Source organism: Limanda limanda, chromosome 2 (assembly GCF_963576545.1).
Source record: "Limanda limanda chromosome 2, fLimLim1.1, whole genome shotgun sequence".
NCBI classification, from domain to species: Eukaryota; Metazoa; Chordata; class Actinopteri; order Pleuronectiformes; family Pleuronectidae; genus Limanda; species Limanda limanda.
The window spans coordinates 23,520,514-23,536,681 of record NC_083637.1 but is presented as its reverse complement, the minus strand read 5'-3'; the positions used below and the strand labels follow the sequence as shown (position 1 = coordinate 23,536,681).

Here is a 16,168-nt window from a genome sequence, read left to right as displayed (position 1 = left end):
CTTCAAAGTGGAGCTCTCAGTAAAAGCAGGCCTTTATCAATAAAAAGCTTTTTTTACTTATTGATTCATGGAGCTCACAGGTCATGCGTCATGAACCCTGTGAGGCTTGCAGATCAGTACAAGAGCAACAGCGACTGCGATTAAGACGGAGGAGGGATGCATCTACGTTTGTTCGATTAAATAATAGCAACAACATATTTTATAACCACATTGGCTTTCAATGAAACAAGGTTATCATTGCGTCTGGATGATGAGAAAAGATACGTTACATGTATAGACACAGATAAGAAGAGCCACTGATCAGAATGATTCAATTATTTTGTAAAACAAGGACAAATAATGGTGGGACAACTTTAATGTTTATTATTGAACTATAAACGTATAAAAAAATATATACACAAATTGGCCATGGATGAGTAAAAGTACCATGAGAGTTCATCAGAGTCCATTGTAGAGTGGTCTGCAGTGCGGCTCCAGTTTGTCCTCCAGGACATAGTCTGGTCCACAGACCCAGGGGTCCCCGGTCTCCCACTGCCACTTCTGCAGACTCTGCCTCAGGCTCTCGAGCACGGCGCTGTAGGACGGGTCTGAGACCAGGTTCCTCACCTCCAGTGGGTCTGCCCTGTGACGGTGAAACAATTGCTCATATTGAAACATTCAGGGCCACAGCCGAGATCTTAGAAAGAACTCGTTAGTCATTTCATTCATTTTACCAATCTGTTTGGGATTTATAAGCATCATATCGACATTAGAGCAATGGTTTATTAAACTCTTCATATAATGAAGTTGTCATTGTGTATTAATGTATTTGTCATAAACTTTAACTCCTCTTGTAGAGACACGGTAAGTGGAGGATGATTTAAAAACAGATAATCAATGAAAATAAGGTAAAATGGTTTTTATTATAAAGAAATATAATAATGAATAATTCAATGATAATAATAATATTAATGTGTCCATAAAATGCCTTCATAGGTTATAATAGCTAATACTGTACAAATCAATTGTCCTTGGTGCTGTGTACAGCTCCATTATAGTGTTATAAACCTTTTATTAAACATGTATAAGCTGCTAATAGATGCTCAACTATTAGTCAGAGAGTAAGAAGTTGAATTATAGTTGATTTTATGGCAATTAAGGCTTTAAATAAAACAACTGCAATCATTTCCTGACCTCTTATCTTTTTTCTTTGTTAGTATTAAAGTACAAACTCAATAAATGGAAAATCTGACCAAACATTGACTGGTCAATGGTGTGAGCAAGAATCTTTGATGTGTCTTTTCATCAGTTATTTTGCTATTTATTTGCAAATTTAAAGCAAATATATTGTTCTCTGTTTACTTACAGGGTTAGAATAAAATTAAAGACATAACATTTTAGAACATGTGTCTTATTTCAGGGCTTGTATGTGTCCTTGTGATAGGAGCTCAGATTTCAGTTATTTAAAGTCATATATGAAAACATTCAAAATGTAAAATTGACAATACTAAGTTAACAACGTTAAATATGAGCAGTAAAATTTCACCTAGAAGTTCAACACAGTAGCTGTTGCTTTTGCTGTTTTTGATATGTAGTGAAGCCATTTTTGACATTGTTGAGGTTTTTTAAGGCGATCACCAAACTGGAGCAGGAGAATCTGACTCACTCCCTCTTATGAACATTAAGTTTCTCTTTTTTCTCCTTCATGGCGACAGTTTTTGAGCATTTTCTAATCACATCAATACATGACTAAACTGTTATCTGTTGCAGGTTTATTTCATCAGTGGATCGCATGGTTGTCGTCCAAGTACTGTTGTACTACTGTACTCTGCATTTAAAAACTTGATCTTATCCTTTAACCCACTAGGTTTTTTTTATCTGTGATTCGTCCCAGTGAACTTCTTCCTCCCTCTGTTGTGACAAACACTGAAACAAAATGAGCAGCAGACCTGGAGTCGTACAGCTCCCAGCGCTCTCTGTAGTAATACTGCTCCAGACTCTTGAACCAGTGCGTCGGCTCACTCAGCCTGGTGCGGTTCAGCAGGTCCTGGAAGGTGGGGGACACGTACAGGTCCTGGTCAATCGGGAAGGGCATCCGGTAGTGTAGGTTGTGGAGCAGGTGGTACGCCCCCTGGTGGATAGAGCGGGTTGGGTAGTACATGGTGACCTGAAATCACAGATGACAGTGCAGCAGTTAAGACGGCTGTGTGTTTCCATCCCTTGTGTGCGTGTGTTGCTGACGTCCTGTTTGAAAGCAGTGATGCTCACGGACCTCGTGGAGGGACTGGCTGGCGTAGGTGGTGTGCCACTGGCCGGGCTCAGTGACCAGAGCGGGCAGCAAGGAGCGACCGGTGAGATGGACCAGGGTGGAGGAGCTGCCCGGGAGGCTGTAGGACGGGTAGGGAACAGAAAACCAGTCCAGAATGGTGGGAGTCATGTCTGCCACAAAATAGAGTGAGAAAATAAGACTAAAAAGTAGTACTGAAAATGAAATAGTGAACTAAAGAGCCACTGCTATTTCATAGTGAATACAGAGAGACACCTGAACAATAAAACCATGTATGTCAATGTATTTGGGTGATTTTGCTTATGTAACAAGTGTTTCCTTTTGAGTTGAGAAAGATTCAACAAATAAGTAAATAAATAATATCTCAAATAAATTCTATGTATAATATTCATTTTCACATTCAACTGCTTCCCTTTATCCAGTTATATCTGCCATCTGCTGCTGAAGCCTCATTGGTCCGTCTCCCTCTTGTGGCGGTTTTACTCTATTAAAATAAACAAACCTCCATGTTTGCTCGTGTGTGTAAAAGCCAGCGGTTCCCCCCCAGGGGTAGGAAGCCTCCCAAGGTAGATTTTCTATTGTATTAAATTCGTATTCTCAGTCTCCATTTCTTACCAAGGAGACTGACGTAGGCCTGGCTGGTGTCTCCCCAACGCTCCCTGTGCTCTGGAGAGGACACCAGCATGGGTTCTGCCGTGCCGGAGCGGTACAGGTTGGTTCTGCCGTTGGGGAATGGGATGCCGTTGTCTGAGCTGTAGATTACCAGCGTGTCGTCCTCATAACCAGCGTCCCTGAGCTCCTGAAGAACTAATCCAATACCTGCAGAGGAAGTTTACACAGGTGGTGTTATACAAAAACAAGACTTGTCTCCATCTAGCTATCTTGTGTACGTGTAGCTTGTCGTTTCAGACCCTGATCCAGCCGGCTGACTGTGGTGTACTGTGCAGCCAGGTCTGCTCGAGCTGCAGGTGTGTCTGGCACAAAGGGAGGAACCTGAAGTGCAGAGATGAGGCATAAACAAATGTTTTGATGCGTGGGACAAACAAAACTCAGGTGAATTATCGCTAATATTAAACATCCAGCGGAGAGAGAAGCAGAGGCAAAGGAAGACACATCTGTCACTTGTGTTCCAGAAATGTTCCGATGGTGCTTTATATCTGATGTTTAGAACTGTGCTATTACATTTGTATGATCATTTTATGATACAAAAAATATGTCGAAATCTCTTATAAAATAGATATTCATTTGTATAAAATATTTATATATTAAACAGTTAATAATCGTTGTTTTTTAATTAAAAATTGTGTCTCTTTCTACATGTCACTATAGAAAATCTTTACTTCACTGACCTTTACTTGGTCTGGTGTGTAATATTCTGGAGTCCAGTCAGGTATTCGTCCCATCCCCATCTCACCATTACCAAACTTCTCACAGAAAGCTCCGTACTGGGGCTGCGAATGTCCACATCTGTGGGTGTCGTGGAAGGCGACATAAAGGAAAAACGGTCTCTCTTCACTTCTTTTATCATCACTGTCTCCTTTATTCTCTTCTTTCTCCCGCCTTTGCTCCATGGCTTCCTCTTTGTGAGTCTGGAAAAACTTGCGGACCAGGAGTTTGATGCGGGTGATGTTCCTCCCCACCTGGAGGACAGAGTTGTTCTCCTCCGTGTAGGCAAAGTCGAAAGGGTAGACAGATCCAGGACCGACGTGCTTCTTCCCAATAATACCTGCAGGGATGAGGGAATGAAAAAAAAAGAAAAATATGTGATTAAAAAGCAAGTGAGTGTATGTGTTAGTAGACTGAAGATAAACTGGTTCATTTGTTACTGACCTGTGTGAACCTTAGCCTTGCTGAGCAGCAGGGGCAGACTCTGTACGGCATCAAACGAGTTGAAGTGATGGACGCCCTGATGAAGCCCGTACATTCCATTCTGATGCTGGAAACAAGACAAACACACCTCAATGCTGTCTGTGCTTGTGTGTGTGTGTGTGTGTGTGTGTGTGTGTGTGTGTGTGTGTTCCCCATGCTGTGAGGACCTAAATTTGTTTAGATAGTCACATTATTGGGATTTGCCCATATGGGGACAAAAAGCATGTCACCCCCCACCCTAAATCATAACATTTTAAGGTGAAGACATATTTTCAGGTTAAGGTGAAGTATAAGTTTAAGTTAAGGCTAGTTTAGGCAAGTAGTAACTATGGTTAAGGTAAGAGTAAGTCTCCAGAAAATCAATGTCAGTCAATGCAATGTCCTCTGAAGTCCTGGAGACATTTGGGGGGACCCCTCCATATATATAATGTGCTTGACATTTTGTTTATTAAAATGCACACAGCACTTCTGATTGTGTGTGTGTGTGTGTTTGTGTGTGTGTGTTACCTGGGGCAGGCCAGTGAGGATGGTGGAGCGGCTGGGGGAGCAGCTGCTGACAGATGTGAAGGCGTTGCTGAACACCAGGCTGCGCTGGGCTAGAGAGCGCAGGTGGGGGGTGCGGACCACAGAGTTGTTGTACACCTCCGTCTCAAAACCTGCATCGTCGGCTGGAGGAGGGAAAACACAGGTTCTCTTCATGATGTGTGTGTACATCTACCTGAAGTTAATATACCGCAACTGGTATTTGTATCAGATAAGAAGATTGGGGGGGATGGCGCTACTGTCAGATGATAAACGTTTGTAAAATAACTGCTTGTATTGGGCCCTGGTGTGGAACATGATCCGTCCCTGTATTTTGTCATTTTTCACTTTCTTTATCATGGCAAGATGCAGCATTAGCATGAATGGAGATCTGATATTCATTCACTCACTTGCAATGAACATGTGTGTATCTCAGGTGCTGTTATGTACTCAGTACTGTATGGATTAATTTATGTTGGTAATCACCCCTGTACAAAAAATATATACAAACACTTTGGTTGGGGAAGTGAATTATATATGGCTGTGGAGGGCAAATGTATCTGACAATCACTCACCAATAATCAGCAGCACGTTTCTGGTCTTTGCCTCGGTGATGCAACGTGAGATCGAAACGAGACAAAGCAACTGCAGCAGCATGATGATGAAGATGATGAAGATGATGAAGGTTGATAATGATGATGATGACCTCGGCCACTCTTTAAGTTTCAGGACGGGCTCTTCTGCCCTTGCTGTGAACCTTTGCTTGCATTGAACCCCGTCGTATCAACACACAGCTCAGGGATGTGGGCGTGGAGCCGGTGGGTCTGACACTGTAACACAACCAGTCGGTGAAACAAACAACAACAAACACTGCTCTCACTTCTTCCTGTGTCCTCGCGCAGCGTGCGGTCACATGACACGGGTCACGTGGTGAGTAGAAACAGGAACTCGAGTCTCGCGCTGCCTCAGTGGTTTTTGTGGAAGAAGAGAAATAAGAAGAAGAAGAGGAAGAAGAGGAAGATGAGGAGAAGGAGGAAGAGTATGAGAATTAATCAGTGCAGAGTTGCTTGGTCGCACTGTTAAACTGGTGGACACACACACACACACACACGGTGAGACTGTCTTCTATTCTTTCTATTCTGTGTTGTTTCTATTCTTCTGCTCCATTCCAGTAGTGTAGGCTTTCTACTCTCTTCTTTTTTATTCTATCACACTTAACCGTGTTGTTCCTACTTGTTTGTTTACAATTCAGTTGTTCAATTTTTTCCATTTATTGTCATCTATTGTGTTGTTTCAATTATATTCTATTCCGGTTTATTCTATTATATGCTATTGTTCTATTGTGTTGTTTCTATTTCGTTCTACTCTGTTGTATTGTAATGTATTGTGTTGGTTTTAGTCTATTGTATTGTTTTGTTCTACTGTGTCATTTCTACTCTATTCTCTTCTATTATTATTTTATTATAATGTATTCAAATTGTGTTGTTTTCAATCCATTTGGATTCTCTTGTGTTGCTTTAATTTTGTTGCATTCCATTACTTTTTTGAATCCATTCCAATGTGTCTCTTTCTGTTCTATTCTATTGTTTTTCTGTAGCATTGCATTATATTCTGTTGATATTATTTTGTGTTTTATTCGAGTCACACATTTGACTGTTTTATTTAAATTATTCTTGTTCTGCTACTTTGTCACTGCAACATCTTATTGTTCATTCATTTTAGAAGAATATCATAGACTAGGAATCTAGTGGCAGATAAGTACATATCACACTGTTAGTGGAGGATTTATAACGCTGAGGAATATATGTGGACAGTGAGTTTTATGGCTTGTAGGTGACCTGTCAGATGATCATCACATGATAATAAAGTTTCAAAGGCCAATCAGGTCAAAGGTCAGAAAAACATTTATATGTGCATGGTTTGAGTTATCTCGACAACATTCTAGACAAACCTGTAGACAGCATGTGATTATTGTCCAAATGATCTGGCTTCATGCTGGTAGCTGACCTTTTGTTTGTTTGTTTTCTTCCACTTCACATAGATCACAGCATGAATCTGAGGATATGGCAGCCAGTCCCTTTGACTTGCTGTGTTTTTGTCCAGAAAAACACACAGACAGACTGACTCATGCATGTGCACAGAGCTCTTGTCGGGAAAGAAGATTCACAGCAGGCAAAACCTAAACCAGAAAAACTGGCTAGCACTTGCATAACGCCAGTGAGTTACATTTAACGTGGAGGTGTTTCTGTAAGTGTTATTTATTCTGTAACCAGGCACACATTTGAATAGGTCAAACTTTATTCCTTTGTTCTCTCACAGCTTTTTTTCATCCCTTCTGTCATCCTCTTCCTCTTTAGGTCCCCCCCTCTCACCTCTCACCTCTCCAGTACAATGGACGAACTTCTGGTGGGACAAGTGCCAGCTGGTGGCTGCTGCTCCTACAACAGCCTGAAGGCCTGGTTGCCCATCCTCTCCTGGCTGCCCAGGTACAGGCTGAAGTGGCTTCAGATGGACCTGCTTGCGGGGATCACCGTCGGGCTGACCACTGTACCGCAGGCGCTGGCTTACGCTGAAGTAGCCGGTCTTCCTGTGCAGGTGAGTCCCAGCTCGTCTTTTGTGTGAAAGTTCATCTTTTGGATTTTATTTGTATTCAGATTCAAGTCTCTCCGGATATTTCAGCTGCTTGGAAATTATAAATTACACAACGACTGATTTCCAAACTAGTTGTGATGTCATAAAACCTGCTTGTACATAAACATCTTCAACAGAAGTTTTAAGATGAAAGATGAAACAATTCTTCATTAAAATGTCTTAAAACAACTAGAGCTCTGCTATATATTATTCCTTACTTGTGTATTTATATGATTCAACATTTTTCAAACAATGTTGAAGCCCAGAGAAATCCAAGATTTTATTTGAGGTAATTTTGGTTGCCATTATTTGCCTAGAATGCACTTTACCCGTGGCTTTTCCTTTGCATTAGTTCTGGGATAAATGACGAATGGCGGAGGATAAACGCACTTTTAGCCAGTTAGACATCCACTGTTAGACAGTCGGCTCGTATTGGATCAGGATTATTCATTGCAGTTTGCTGCGTAACGTAAATTCAGAGACTCCTAGTGGCAGAAGTTACACATTGTACGTTCAAACTGAACGCAGAGAAACCTTCCGCCTACAGCAGATGGATCTGAAAATAAATGTTGCATGTGAAGCTCAAACTTTTCTTCAAACATGAATTAATTAAATGTTAGTTGCACCTCTGTTCATCCTTTAACCTGAAAACATTTCTCTCAACAGTACGGACTCTACTCTGCCTTCATGGGGGGGTTCATATACACCCTCCTGGGGACCTCTAAGGATGTGACACTGGGTCCCACAGCCATCATGTCCCTCCTGTGTTTCTCTTTGGTGGGGGGACAGCCACACCGAGCCGTCCTCCTCAGCCTCCTCTGTGGAGTCATCCAGGCTGGGATGGCATTACTGAGATTAGGTGAGCGGGGGGAGCGGGGGGGGGGGGGGGGGGGCATCTGCTAAGCTCACGTGGAAACCTTGTAATACAATTTTTTTTGTGGAGATTTTCTTAATTTGGTCAAAACGCAAGAGGCCATTTGATGAGGTTCTATCTAACTGAAAAATAAGATTTGAAGTTTTCTTCTTAATGCCTCATTTTGTTTTGAGTTGACCTGATCCCTGTGTTTATAACTGTGTGTGTAAATGAATGGAACAGTAGATTGTTTCTGCTGGCAGCCAGGACATGGCAGCAGTGGCTAGGATGCAATTTTATGGGGCAACTGTAACAGTCCAGGAAATATGCACTAAAGGTGTTTTTCTTCCCCAATAAAAGGCTCAAATTATTATTCAGGGTCTTTGTTAAGAATCTGGCAACATTATGCATGTCTCACTTAACAGGAATTCTCACTCTCAAGCCTCACGAGACTTAAGTTGTTGGAGGAAGATGTAGGTGGAAACATGAGTGAGAGTAAGAGAGTTGGAGAGAGGAGTTTGGATTTTGCTATGAGAGGAACTATTGTGGCTTTTTCTGATTTAGACAATGTCAATGACGCTGATGGTCATCCCCACTTGTTTGAGTCAGAGTATATGGACGAAGACGAGAAAGAGAAAGGCAACCAGCAGAGGAGGGACAATGAGCTGCTGCATGGCTGCAGAACTTTGGAAACTGGTGGTGTTCCTGTGGGTAGTGTGACCCCATGCCCACAGAGGAAGAAGGCCTATGGTGTAAATAGTGGGACCTGTTGATGCCAAATATTGGTGGTCTTGATATGTGCACAGACGTTTTTTCTGACACTATAAAATGCTGTGGGACTATGTCATAGGATTTCCCCCCTCTGATCAACAGAGCTGTGCTGTAGACATTCCCATATGTGCCCAAAATAAGGTGACAGCCAAGGCCAGAATTCGAGAATTTCATTGGTGAAAAAAATAACTTTTAGTGGGTATTTCATGTAATGTCACAGTTGCCCCACAAGATGTAGCTACTGTGTTGAAGCTGCCGGTGGAGATTATCCCCTGGACCCATTCCAAACATTTGTGTAAGTACCTTTCATTTACACACACACATTCCTAAACATAAAGCCCAGATTGAAAAAGAAGAGTTGTGATAGAAATGTAATGTACAAACTCTCAGTGGTGTAGGGAGTGAACTGCAGTAAAACAGGATATTAGTTTGCATGTGTGTGAAAGCCACTTCCTACCACCACATCTATGACTTCCTGTGCTGAGCCCATCAGCTGAAACCACAGCATTTCTGTGAAATCTGTGGATTCCGAAACGTTCCTGCATGATTTGTCCGAGAACAAGACTCTGTAAATACTAAATTGCCTTTTGTATTTATTTATAATTTCATTTGATAGGGAGAGTGCTCATTGATCAACAGACATATCTATTTCAATGAGCCAGAGTCAGCAGTTCATGCTAATTTCCAGCTGTTGTCCCAAACCAGTTCTTAAACAGGAACCTGAAATAAAATAACATGACTTATTGTCGTCTGCAGGTTTTCTCTTAGACTTCATCTCTTTCCCTGTAATAAAAGGCTTCACTTGTGCTGCTGCAGTGACCATTGGCTTTGGCCAGGTCAAGGTGAGTGTTAGACACACACACACACACACACACACACACACACACAAACACACACACATGTCATTAAAATAGTGTTGCTGTTGTTTCTGTTAGAATATTCTGGGGCTGCAGGGCGTTCCCCACCAGTTCTACCTGGAGGTTTACTACACCTTCTCAAAGATCCCAGAGGCCAGGATCGGAGACGTGGTCCTGGGTCTGCTATGTCTCACACTGCTGGTCATGTTGATGTTTATGAAGACGGATTTGGGCTCTGGCGACGTGCCCCGCTATGCCAGACTCTCCAGGAAAATAGTGTGGGCTGTTGCTACAAGTGAGGGCCTGCATGAGTGTGTGTTTGTGTGATGTTTCACTTTAACACAGGATAACATATGAATCAGTCCACTTTGCCTTCTGTTTGTCCTCCTCCTTATCGGTCTCCCTCAGTGCGTAACGCTCTGGTGGTTGTGGCTGCCTCCTTCATAGCCTTTTCGTGGGATGCTTACGGTTATCACGTGTTCACAATCACTGGGAAAACCTCCCAGGGGCTCCCGCCATTCAGGCCCCCACCCACCTCAGACACTACAGCCAACGGCACTGTCGTCTCCTTTGGAGAGATCGTAGAGGTAAACAGCTTATTTTTTCAACTTTCACTTCCCATATTCTTTCAAGTTTTCAAGAAATACAGCTGAGCAGCCATTTTTTAATTTTGTTTATTTTGGTGCAGGATTTTGGAGGAGGGCTCGCTGTGATTCCCCTCATGGGTCTGTTGGAGAGCATCGCTATTGCCAAAGCTTTTGGTAAGTCGTGTTTTCAGTGTAGATCCAATGATTTACGGGAAAGACCGATTGAAAATCTATGGTTGAAAGGTTGAAATCTGCTTTTTTTGTTTTGTTTTGCATGATTGAAACTAAGTTTTGAATCCTTGCATAATGTTTCGATTGGATGGAAATAATTATACAAGGATACAAGTTTTCCTTCTTCAGAGCTGCATCACTCTTTTTCAGTGTTTCCCACTCTGAAATGACCTGCTACATAACGTGCACCCTTTCAAAACTAAAGTTTCAGAACCAACATCTTCAGAGCAGCATTGACAGGGTTTTAAACCTGGAAAACAAACTGAGAATTCTGCACTTTAAAAGAATGAATACTTAAAATACAAAATACTCTTTGAAGAGATTTTAATTTCTTTTGTGAAAAATTATGTCAGACTTTACTCTGACAATTTAAATTCCTTTTTATTTGATTTCAAGCTTTCAAAACCTTTTTTTAAGTTTTGGAATATGAACAACAAATGTATCTAATAATGATTCAGGAGAATTGCTGAACGTCAGCGGGTTAGCATTGTAGCATTGTAGCATGCTGCATATTTTTCCGCTCTGTCAACATGACAAAATGAATCAAAATGAATTGAATTATTATTACAGCACTTTTCTACACATTGTACTCGCACTAGACTTCAGGCAGCTGAAGAACAAGTGTTTGAACAAACTGTCGGCTGATTTGAGCTTCCTGTTTGTCCTCAGCCAGTCAGAACGACTACAGGATTGATGCCAACCAGGAGCTGCTGGCAATTGGTGTGACCAACATCATGGGCTCCTTTGTGTCAGCGTACCCTGTCACTGGCAGCTTTGGGAGGTGTGTGTGTTTGTCTGTGTATGAGAACGTGTGTGTGAGTTTGTGTGTGTTTATGTGTGTGTGTGTGTGAGTTTGTGTGTGTGCGTGTGAGAGAGAGAGAGAGAGAGAGCGCTATCACGTATACAGTTTCATATTTTTCTCTTCACCTCCAGGACAGCAGTGAACTCCCAGACTGGTGTGTGTACTCCTGCTGGAGGGATCATCACTGGTGAGTCAACACTCACTTAAACTCTCTTCCACCCTCTTGTGGTTATCTGTGATATCACATTTTCTCCCAAACCTCTCCCCTGTTTCTTTTCAAGCCAGTAAAGCAGGGCGGGTATTGTTTTGTGTGTGTGTGTGTGTTTGTGAGATCATGATAAGATATGGTCCTGGAGACACTTACTGTAGCCAGAACAACCACAGGGGTTTGGGGTACATTGACGGGGGTCTATCTATCTATCCACCTGTCTGTCCATGGGCAGAAATGATCAACATAGAAACATTCAAACTGTAGAAAAGATACAATCACAGAACTTCACAGCCTGTGGTCTGACCTGTGAGTACTAAACCATCATGTACTACTCCACTAATGACTACTGAGTCACTAATGGACTCCTTCTCCCTTCTCTGTCTCCTCTGTTAATTGTTGTCATGAAGGTCAGAGATTAAATAAAACAGCAGGCACTGACTTTAGCAGAGAAACATTAAGCTTTTTTTTTATTATACACTGCCATAAAAGATTCATATTGGTTTGGCTGTTTTTCAACCAATTAAACAGCAAATTTAGTATGCTCATCACAGAAGAGAAGGATTTCTCTAAAACACAGCATCACATTGAGTGCTGTTCCTTTAGATGCCACAACCTTGTCTTGCCTTACTTTTACATTTTTGCTTTTCTGGGTCCATTAAACATCACATAGTTCCTGATGTCTTAACTCGGTTTTCTCTCTCAACACCAACCTCTTCTTGCCACAAAGACAATGCCCATTCCTTCCATTATAAATAATTATCATTAAAGCAGTCTGTTTTACTGAATGTATTCATGTGACTTATTTTTCCTAAGTTTGTGTGTTTAATAAGATTGAAAATGAGAAATTCCTGTAAATGTGACCTTCCCTCTGTGGTACTTGCAGGTGTGATCATTTTGCTCTCTCTGGCGTTCCTCATGCCGGCCTTCTACTACATCCCCAAAGCTTCTCTGGCTGCTGTGATCATCTGTGCGGTTGCTCCCATGGTGGATTACCACGTCGTGCTTAAGATGTGGAGGATACGCAGTAGGTGTTACCTCAATTTTGTCCCTCCTTGGATTTGTCTGTTTATTTGAAGTCTGTGTGCTTGTGCGACCTCCACAGAGCTGGACCTGCTGCCTTTTGTTGTGACGTTCCTGTTGAGCTTCTGGCAGGTGCAGTACGGTATTATCGGAGGTGTGGCTGTATCTGGAGTCCTGCTGCTGTACAACACGGCCAGACCCCAGATAAAGGTGCAGTAATATTCTTTACAGGAACGTGTGTGAGTAAGTGCATGACGCTTCTACCGTGAAACACATTAATCCTTTCAAAGGCAGCTCACTAACTTGCTCACTGTTTTCTGTAAAGTAAGTAACAAAGCACTTTTCACATACAAGAGTTATTAAGTGCTTTGCAGGGCCCAGAAAGTAAAAAACAGTTACACCGTACAAAACGTAAAAACAGAAGACAAACACACACAATACAAAACAACAATATAGTGTCCAGTAGCGTGCATACAGAGACAGATCTTGTAAACTTAAGTGACCTGAACGCCTTTTTAAACCTTTTTGTGGTTTTTAAATGATTCCACATAATCAGCAAACCTTGATGTAGTTCGGGTGTTCCACAACTTTGGAGCTATTGTCTCAAAAGGCAAAAGAGAGAGTAATTTGCTAATGAAACCTCTTCACTGGATATAAGTACAGTTAACAAAAGATGTGTAGGCTCCTGAAGCTCTGGATCTGCCTTTGAGCCCTTTGGCCGACTCCTGGCCCAAACATGAAGGACCGCGTACTTAACTTAGGTTTCTGACCTGCTATTGTTATTCAATGAATGAAATGTGATTTTACATTGATTTGTATGTGGCCACATTATCAACACTGCCCAACACTGATGCTTTTCTTAAATTGGTCAAAACTCTCTACGCAGCAGCTGCTCAAGATTCACTCAGCCCCTCCTGTCTTCTGTCTACCTCTCTCTCTCGCTCACTTGGTCGTGCCGACACACACACCAACATTGTTATCAAACACACTCTAAACTCAGACTCGATAAAAACAACATAATTTGGTATTTCTTAGCCCAAATGACATGCGTGGTTATTTGCATTAAAGCAGTGAAGTGAGATCCGATCAACACCAGGTCTGAACTGTATTTAAGGCAGGAACAGGTCTGAACTGGAACTTTAACCAACAAGAGCTCCAAACAAACTTCTACACAGTAAAATCAATCATTTTCCTGCTGTGATTATTTATAACCCCCCCCCCCCCCAAAGTCTCCCATCATCTACTTCTCAGACTTAATCAATGTAACCTTACCTTAGGTAATGACGTTTAAACTTCATTCTTAACCGCTGTGGGAAAAAAAGTCACTGAATCCACTGTGTTGGTTAATGGAAGGTTTGGAGCTGTAATGATATTTGTCATGAGAGGACAGTAAATGCTGACAAGATTTTTATATTAAGTTTTATCCCAAGGTTGTTATTTATTTTTTTAATATCTATGGTAATGTGAGTTATTTTCCAAATTACCAATCAGGACTGATTAAATGCAATATCCCATTTACCGAACTTTAGCTTCTACAGTTTGAATGTTTCTATGTTGATCATTTTCCCAATAAGGATTGATATTGCTGTATAAAAGTACATTTTATATTATTTTTATATCATGTTTTAACCCTAATCCTCTCCTTTACTTTACGGTCACATGAAGATATTTCAGAGAAATATGATTATCTGTCTAAAAGATGATTAGAGACTCAGGGACATTTGAATCATCAGTCACATCAGTCGCAGAAGTGTCAGAGCTACTCTCCTCTCCCCAACCAATTTCTCCATTAACCACAGCCTCTATAGGCTGTAATAAAGTCCATGTATAGCCATGTTTGTGATAACAGTGTGTGTGTATTGCGTGCAGGTGTCTGATCACGGTGCACTAGTGATGGAGTTGAGCAGTGGACTAAGTTTTCCCGCCACAGAGTATCTCAGCCACATTATACACACCCACGCTCTGAAAGGTGAGGTTTTGTGTATCAGACACTTCAAATCACCTCCTCTCTTTCCTGTCATTTACCCACTCTTCTCTCTCTTCTTATCGTCTCCCTCAGCATCTCCTCCGCGCTCAGTGGTCCTGGACTGCCATCACGTCAGCATCATAGATTACACGGTGGTCAGCGAGCTCAGGGACGTGCTGAGACAGTTCAAACAACGAGACGTGCAACTGATCTTTTCCAGATTACAGGTGAGATTATTATTTTGGGCCAGAGTTCAGTTTTTATAAAAGGCACAGAAAACTAGATATAGAGTTATTGTGTCTTTCTCAATGCCTCCCTCAGCTCTCTGTTCTGGAGGTTCTCTTAGCGGCTGATCTGGAAGGCCTCAGGTACACGGACAGTGTGGAGGCGGCGTTGCTGCGAGTGGAGCCAGGACGCCTCCTGGAGGACTGACACAGTACTGTCCAATCACAGTCAGGGGTGAACATGTTTGATAGTGGACAGTTGCAGTGTTGCACCAATATCGATTGGTGAACTTTCTGATATGTGATTATGTCAAAAAGTGACAAACTACCTCCATTTACTGTCAGTCAGTTATCCAGTGTCCAGAGATGTCACCCTTTTCCCCTTCATTAGATCTTGTTGCACTTCCTTGCACTTTGTATCTGCAAACCCTGACTCTGGAGATGATTGTGCAATCTTCAACATTTCAACACTAAGTTACCTGTGCTCAGAAACATGCAAACAGACGTCTTATAATATGTTTCAAAGAGTTTTATATTTCAGAAATCTGTATTTTTTATTAACAGAGCACTCCCTCTGAGAGCTGCCAGAGACCAAATCTGAATTTACAGTATCCCAATTTTATAAATTTTACAATGATAATATAATATAAAATATAAATGTACTTTTTCAAGGATTGTTAGTGAATAAAAAGTTTATATTTTGTGTGTTTGAGTGTCTTTATGTCCAACAATGTTTGAGTCACAGTGAAGCTTCACAATCGTACATTTACCATCCATCCTTATTTCAGCTCAGCTGTTTCTCCTTTGAGAGTTGCAGCGAGGTTGAAGCCAAAGTAAAACCGACAGAGACACAAGGAGAAAATTCAAACCCCACAAAGAAAGTTGATGACACATGTATATCAAAATAGAATTAGATTGTCAGAAAGTTTAGGGGTAGTATCCTGTTTGTCTGAGACAGTTCAGATTGGTTCTGTAGGCGCAGTTTGAAACAGGAATACATGATTTCCATGTTTCCGTTGGAGATCGAGCAGAAATAAATTCAGTTCTTTGGAGAATAAATAAGTGATAAAAAGGTCTTAAAGTTTTCAGGTCACACACAGTTCTTTAAACAGGTCTACAAAAATTACTTTTTCATATAGGGCCAAGTAGGTTTGGATAGCTTTTTTCCCTTAATACATGAATCATCATTTAAAACCTGCATTTTGTATTTACTCGGGTTATCTTTGTCTTATATTCAAATTTGTTTGATGATCTGAATCATTTAAGTTTGACAAATATGCCAAAAAAATCAGGAAGGGGGCAAATACTTTTTCACAGCACTGTATGTGCTTGTATCGGAAATGTAGCTCGAGATTTGA

General features: G+C 41.4%; 2 protein-coding genes across 3 annotated transcripts; one reads left to right on the top strand and one right to left on the bottom strand.

Annotated features, from left to right (window-relative positions):
* Window positions 1–337: 337 nt before the first annotated feature.
* Window positions 338–5,545, bottom strand: sgsh (N-sulfoglucosamine sulfohydrolase (sulfamidase)). The gene is made up of 9 exons (XM_061083518.1): window positions 5,233–5,545; window positions 4,643–4,803; window positions 4,097–4,202; window positions 3,616–3,992; window positions 3,178–3,259; window positions 2,882–3,085; window positions 2,252–2,418; window positions 1,929–2,146; window positions 338–622 (listed from the first exon to the last, which is right to left on the bottom strand). Exons 1-9 carry the CDS (start codon window positions 5,312–5,314, stop codon window positions 439–441), a joined length of 1,581 nt encoding a protein of 526 aa, XP_060939501.1. The 5' UTR covers window positions 5,315–5,545; the 3' UTR covers window positions 338–438.
* A 48-nt stretch (window positions 5,546–5,593) lies between these two features.
* slc26a11 (solute carrier family 26 member 11) lies at window positions 5,594–15,513 on the top strand. 2 transcript variants are annotated; one of them, XM_061083517.1, is made up of 15 exons: window positions 5,594–5,769; window positions 6,699–6,874; window positions 7,015–7,252; window positions 7,955–8,147; window positions 9,669–9,754; window positions 9,848–10,064; window positions 10,178–10,356; window positions 10,458–10,530; window positions 11,257–11,368; window positions 11,521–11,576; window positions 12,484–12,624; window positions 12,703–12,830; window positions 14,490–14,589; window positions 14,680–14,813; window positions 14,908–15,513. In XM_061083517.1, the coding sequence occupies exons 3-15, from the start codon at window positions 7,049–7,051 to the stop codon at window positions 15,016–15,018; spliced, it is 1,734 nt and encodes a 577-aa protein (XP_060939500.1). In that variant the 5' UTR covers window positions 5,594–5,769; window positions 6,699–6,874; window positions 7,015–7,048; the 3' UTR covers window positions 15,019–15,513. The 2 variants fall into 2 exon arrangements, with proteins under 2 accessions (XP_060939500.1, XP_060939499.1); XM_061083516.1 differs by having other exon boundaries at window positions 6,699–6,904.
* The last annotated feature ends 655 nt before the right edge of the window (window positions 15,514–16,168 follow it).

Bases quoted from the DNA above. Each gene is read 5' to 3' on its own strand.
- sgsh (XM_061083518.1), bottom strand. From the start codon at position 5,314: ATGCTGCTGCAGTTGCTTTGTCTCGTTTCGATCTCACGTTGCATCACC. The intron at 4,804-5,232 runs GTGAGTGATTGT...TCCCTCCTCCAG, and splicing joins AAACGTGCTGCTGATTATTG to CCGACGATGCAGGTTTTGAG. The intron at 3,086-3,177 runs GTCTGAAACGAC...CTTCCTCTGCAG, and splicing joins AGTCAGCCGGCTGGATCAGG to GTATTGGATTAGTTCTTCAG.
- slc26a11 (XM_061083517.1), top strand. From the start codon at position 7,049: ATGGACGAACTTCTGGTGGGACAAGTGCCAGCTGGTGGCTGCTGCTCC. The intron at 10,531-11,256 runs GTAAGTCGTGTT...GTTTGTCCTCAG, and splicing joins CGCTATTGCCAAAGCTTTTG to CCAGTCAGAACGACTACAGG. The intron at 14,814-14,907 runs GTGAGATTATTA...TGCCTCCCTCAG, and splicing joins TGATCTTTTCCAGATTACAG to CTCTCTGTTCTGGAGGTTCT.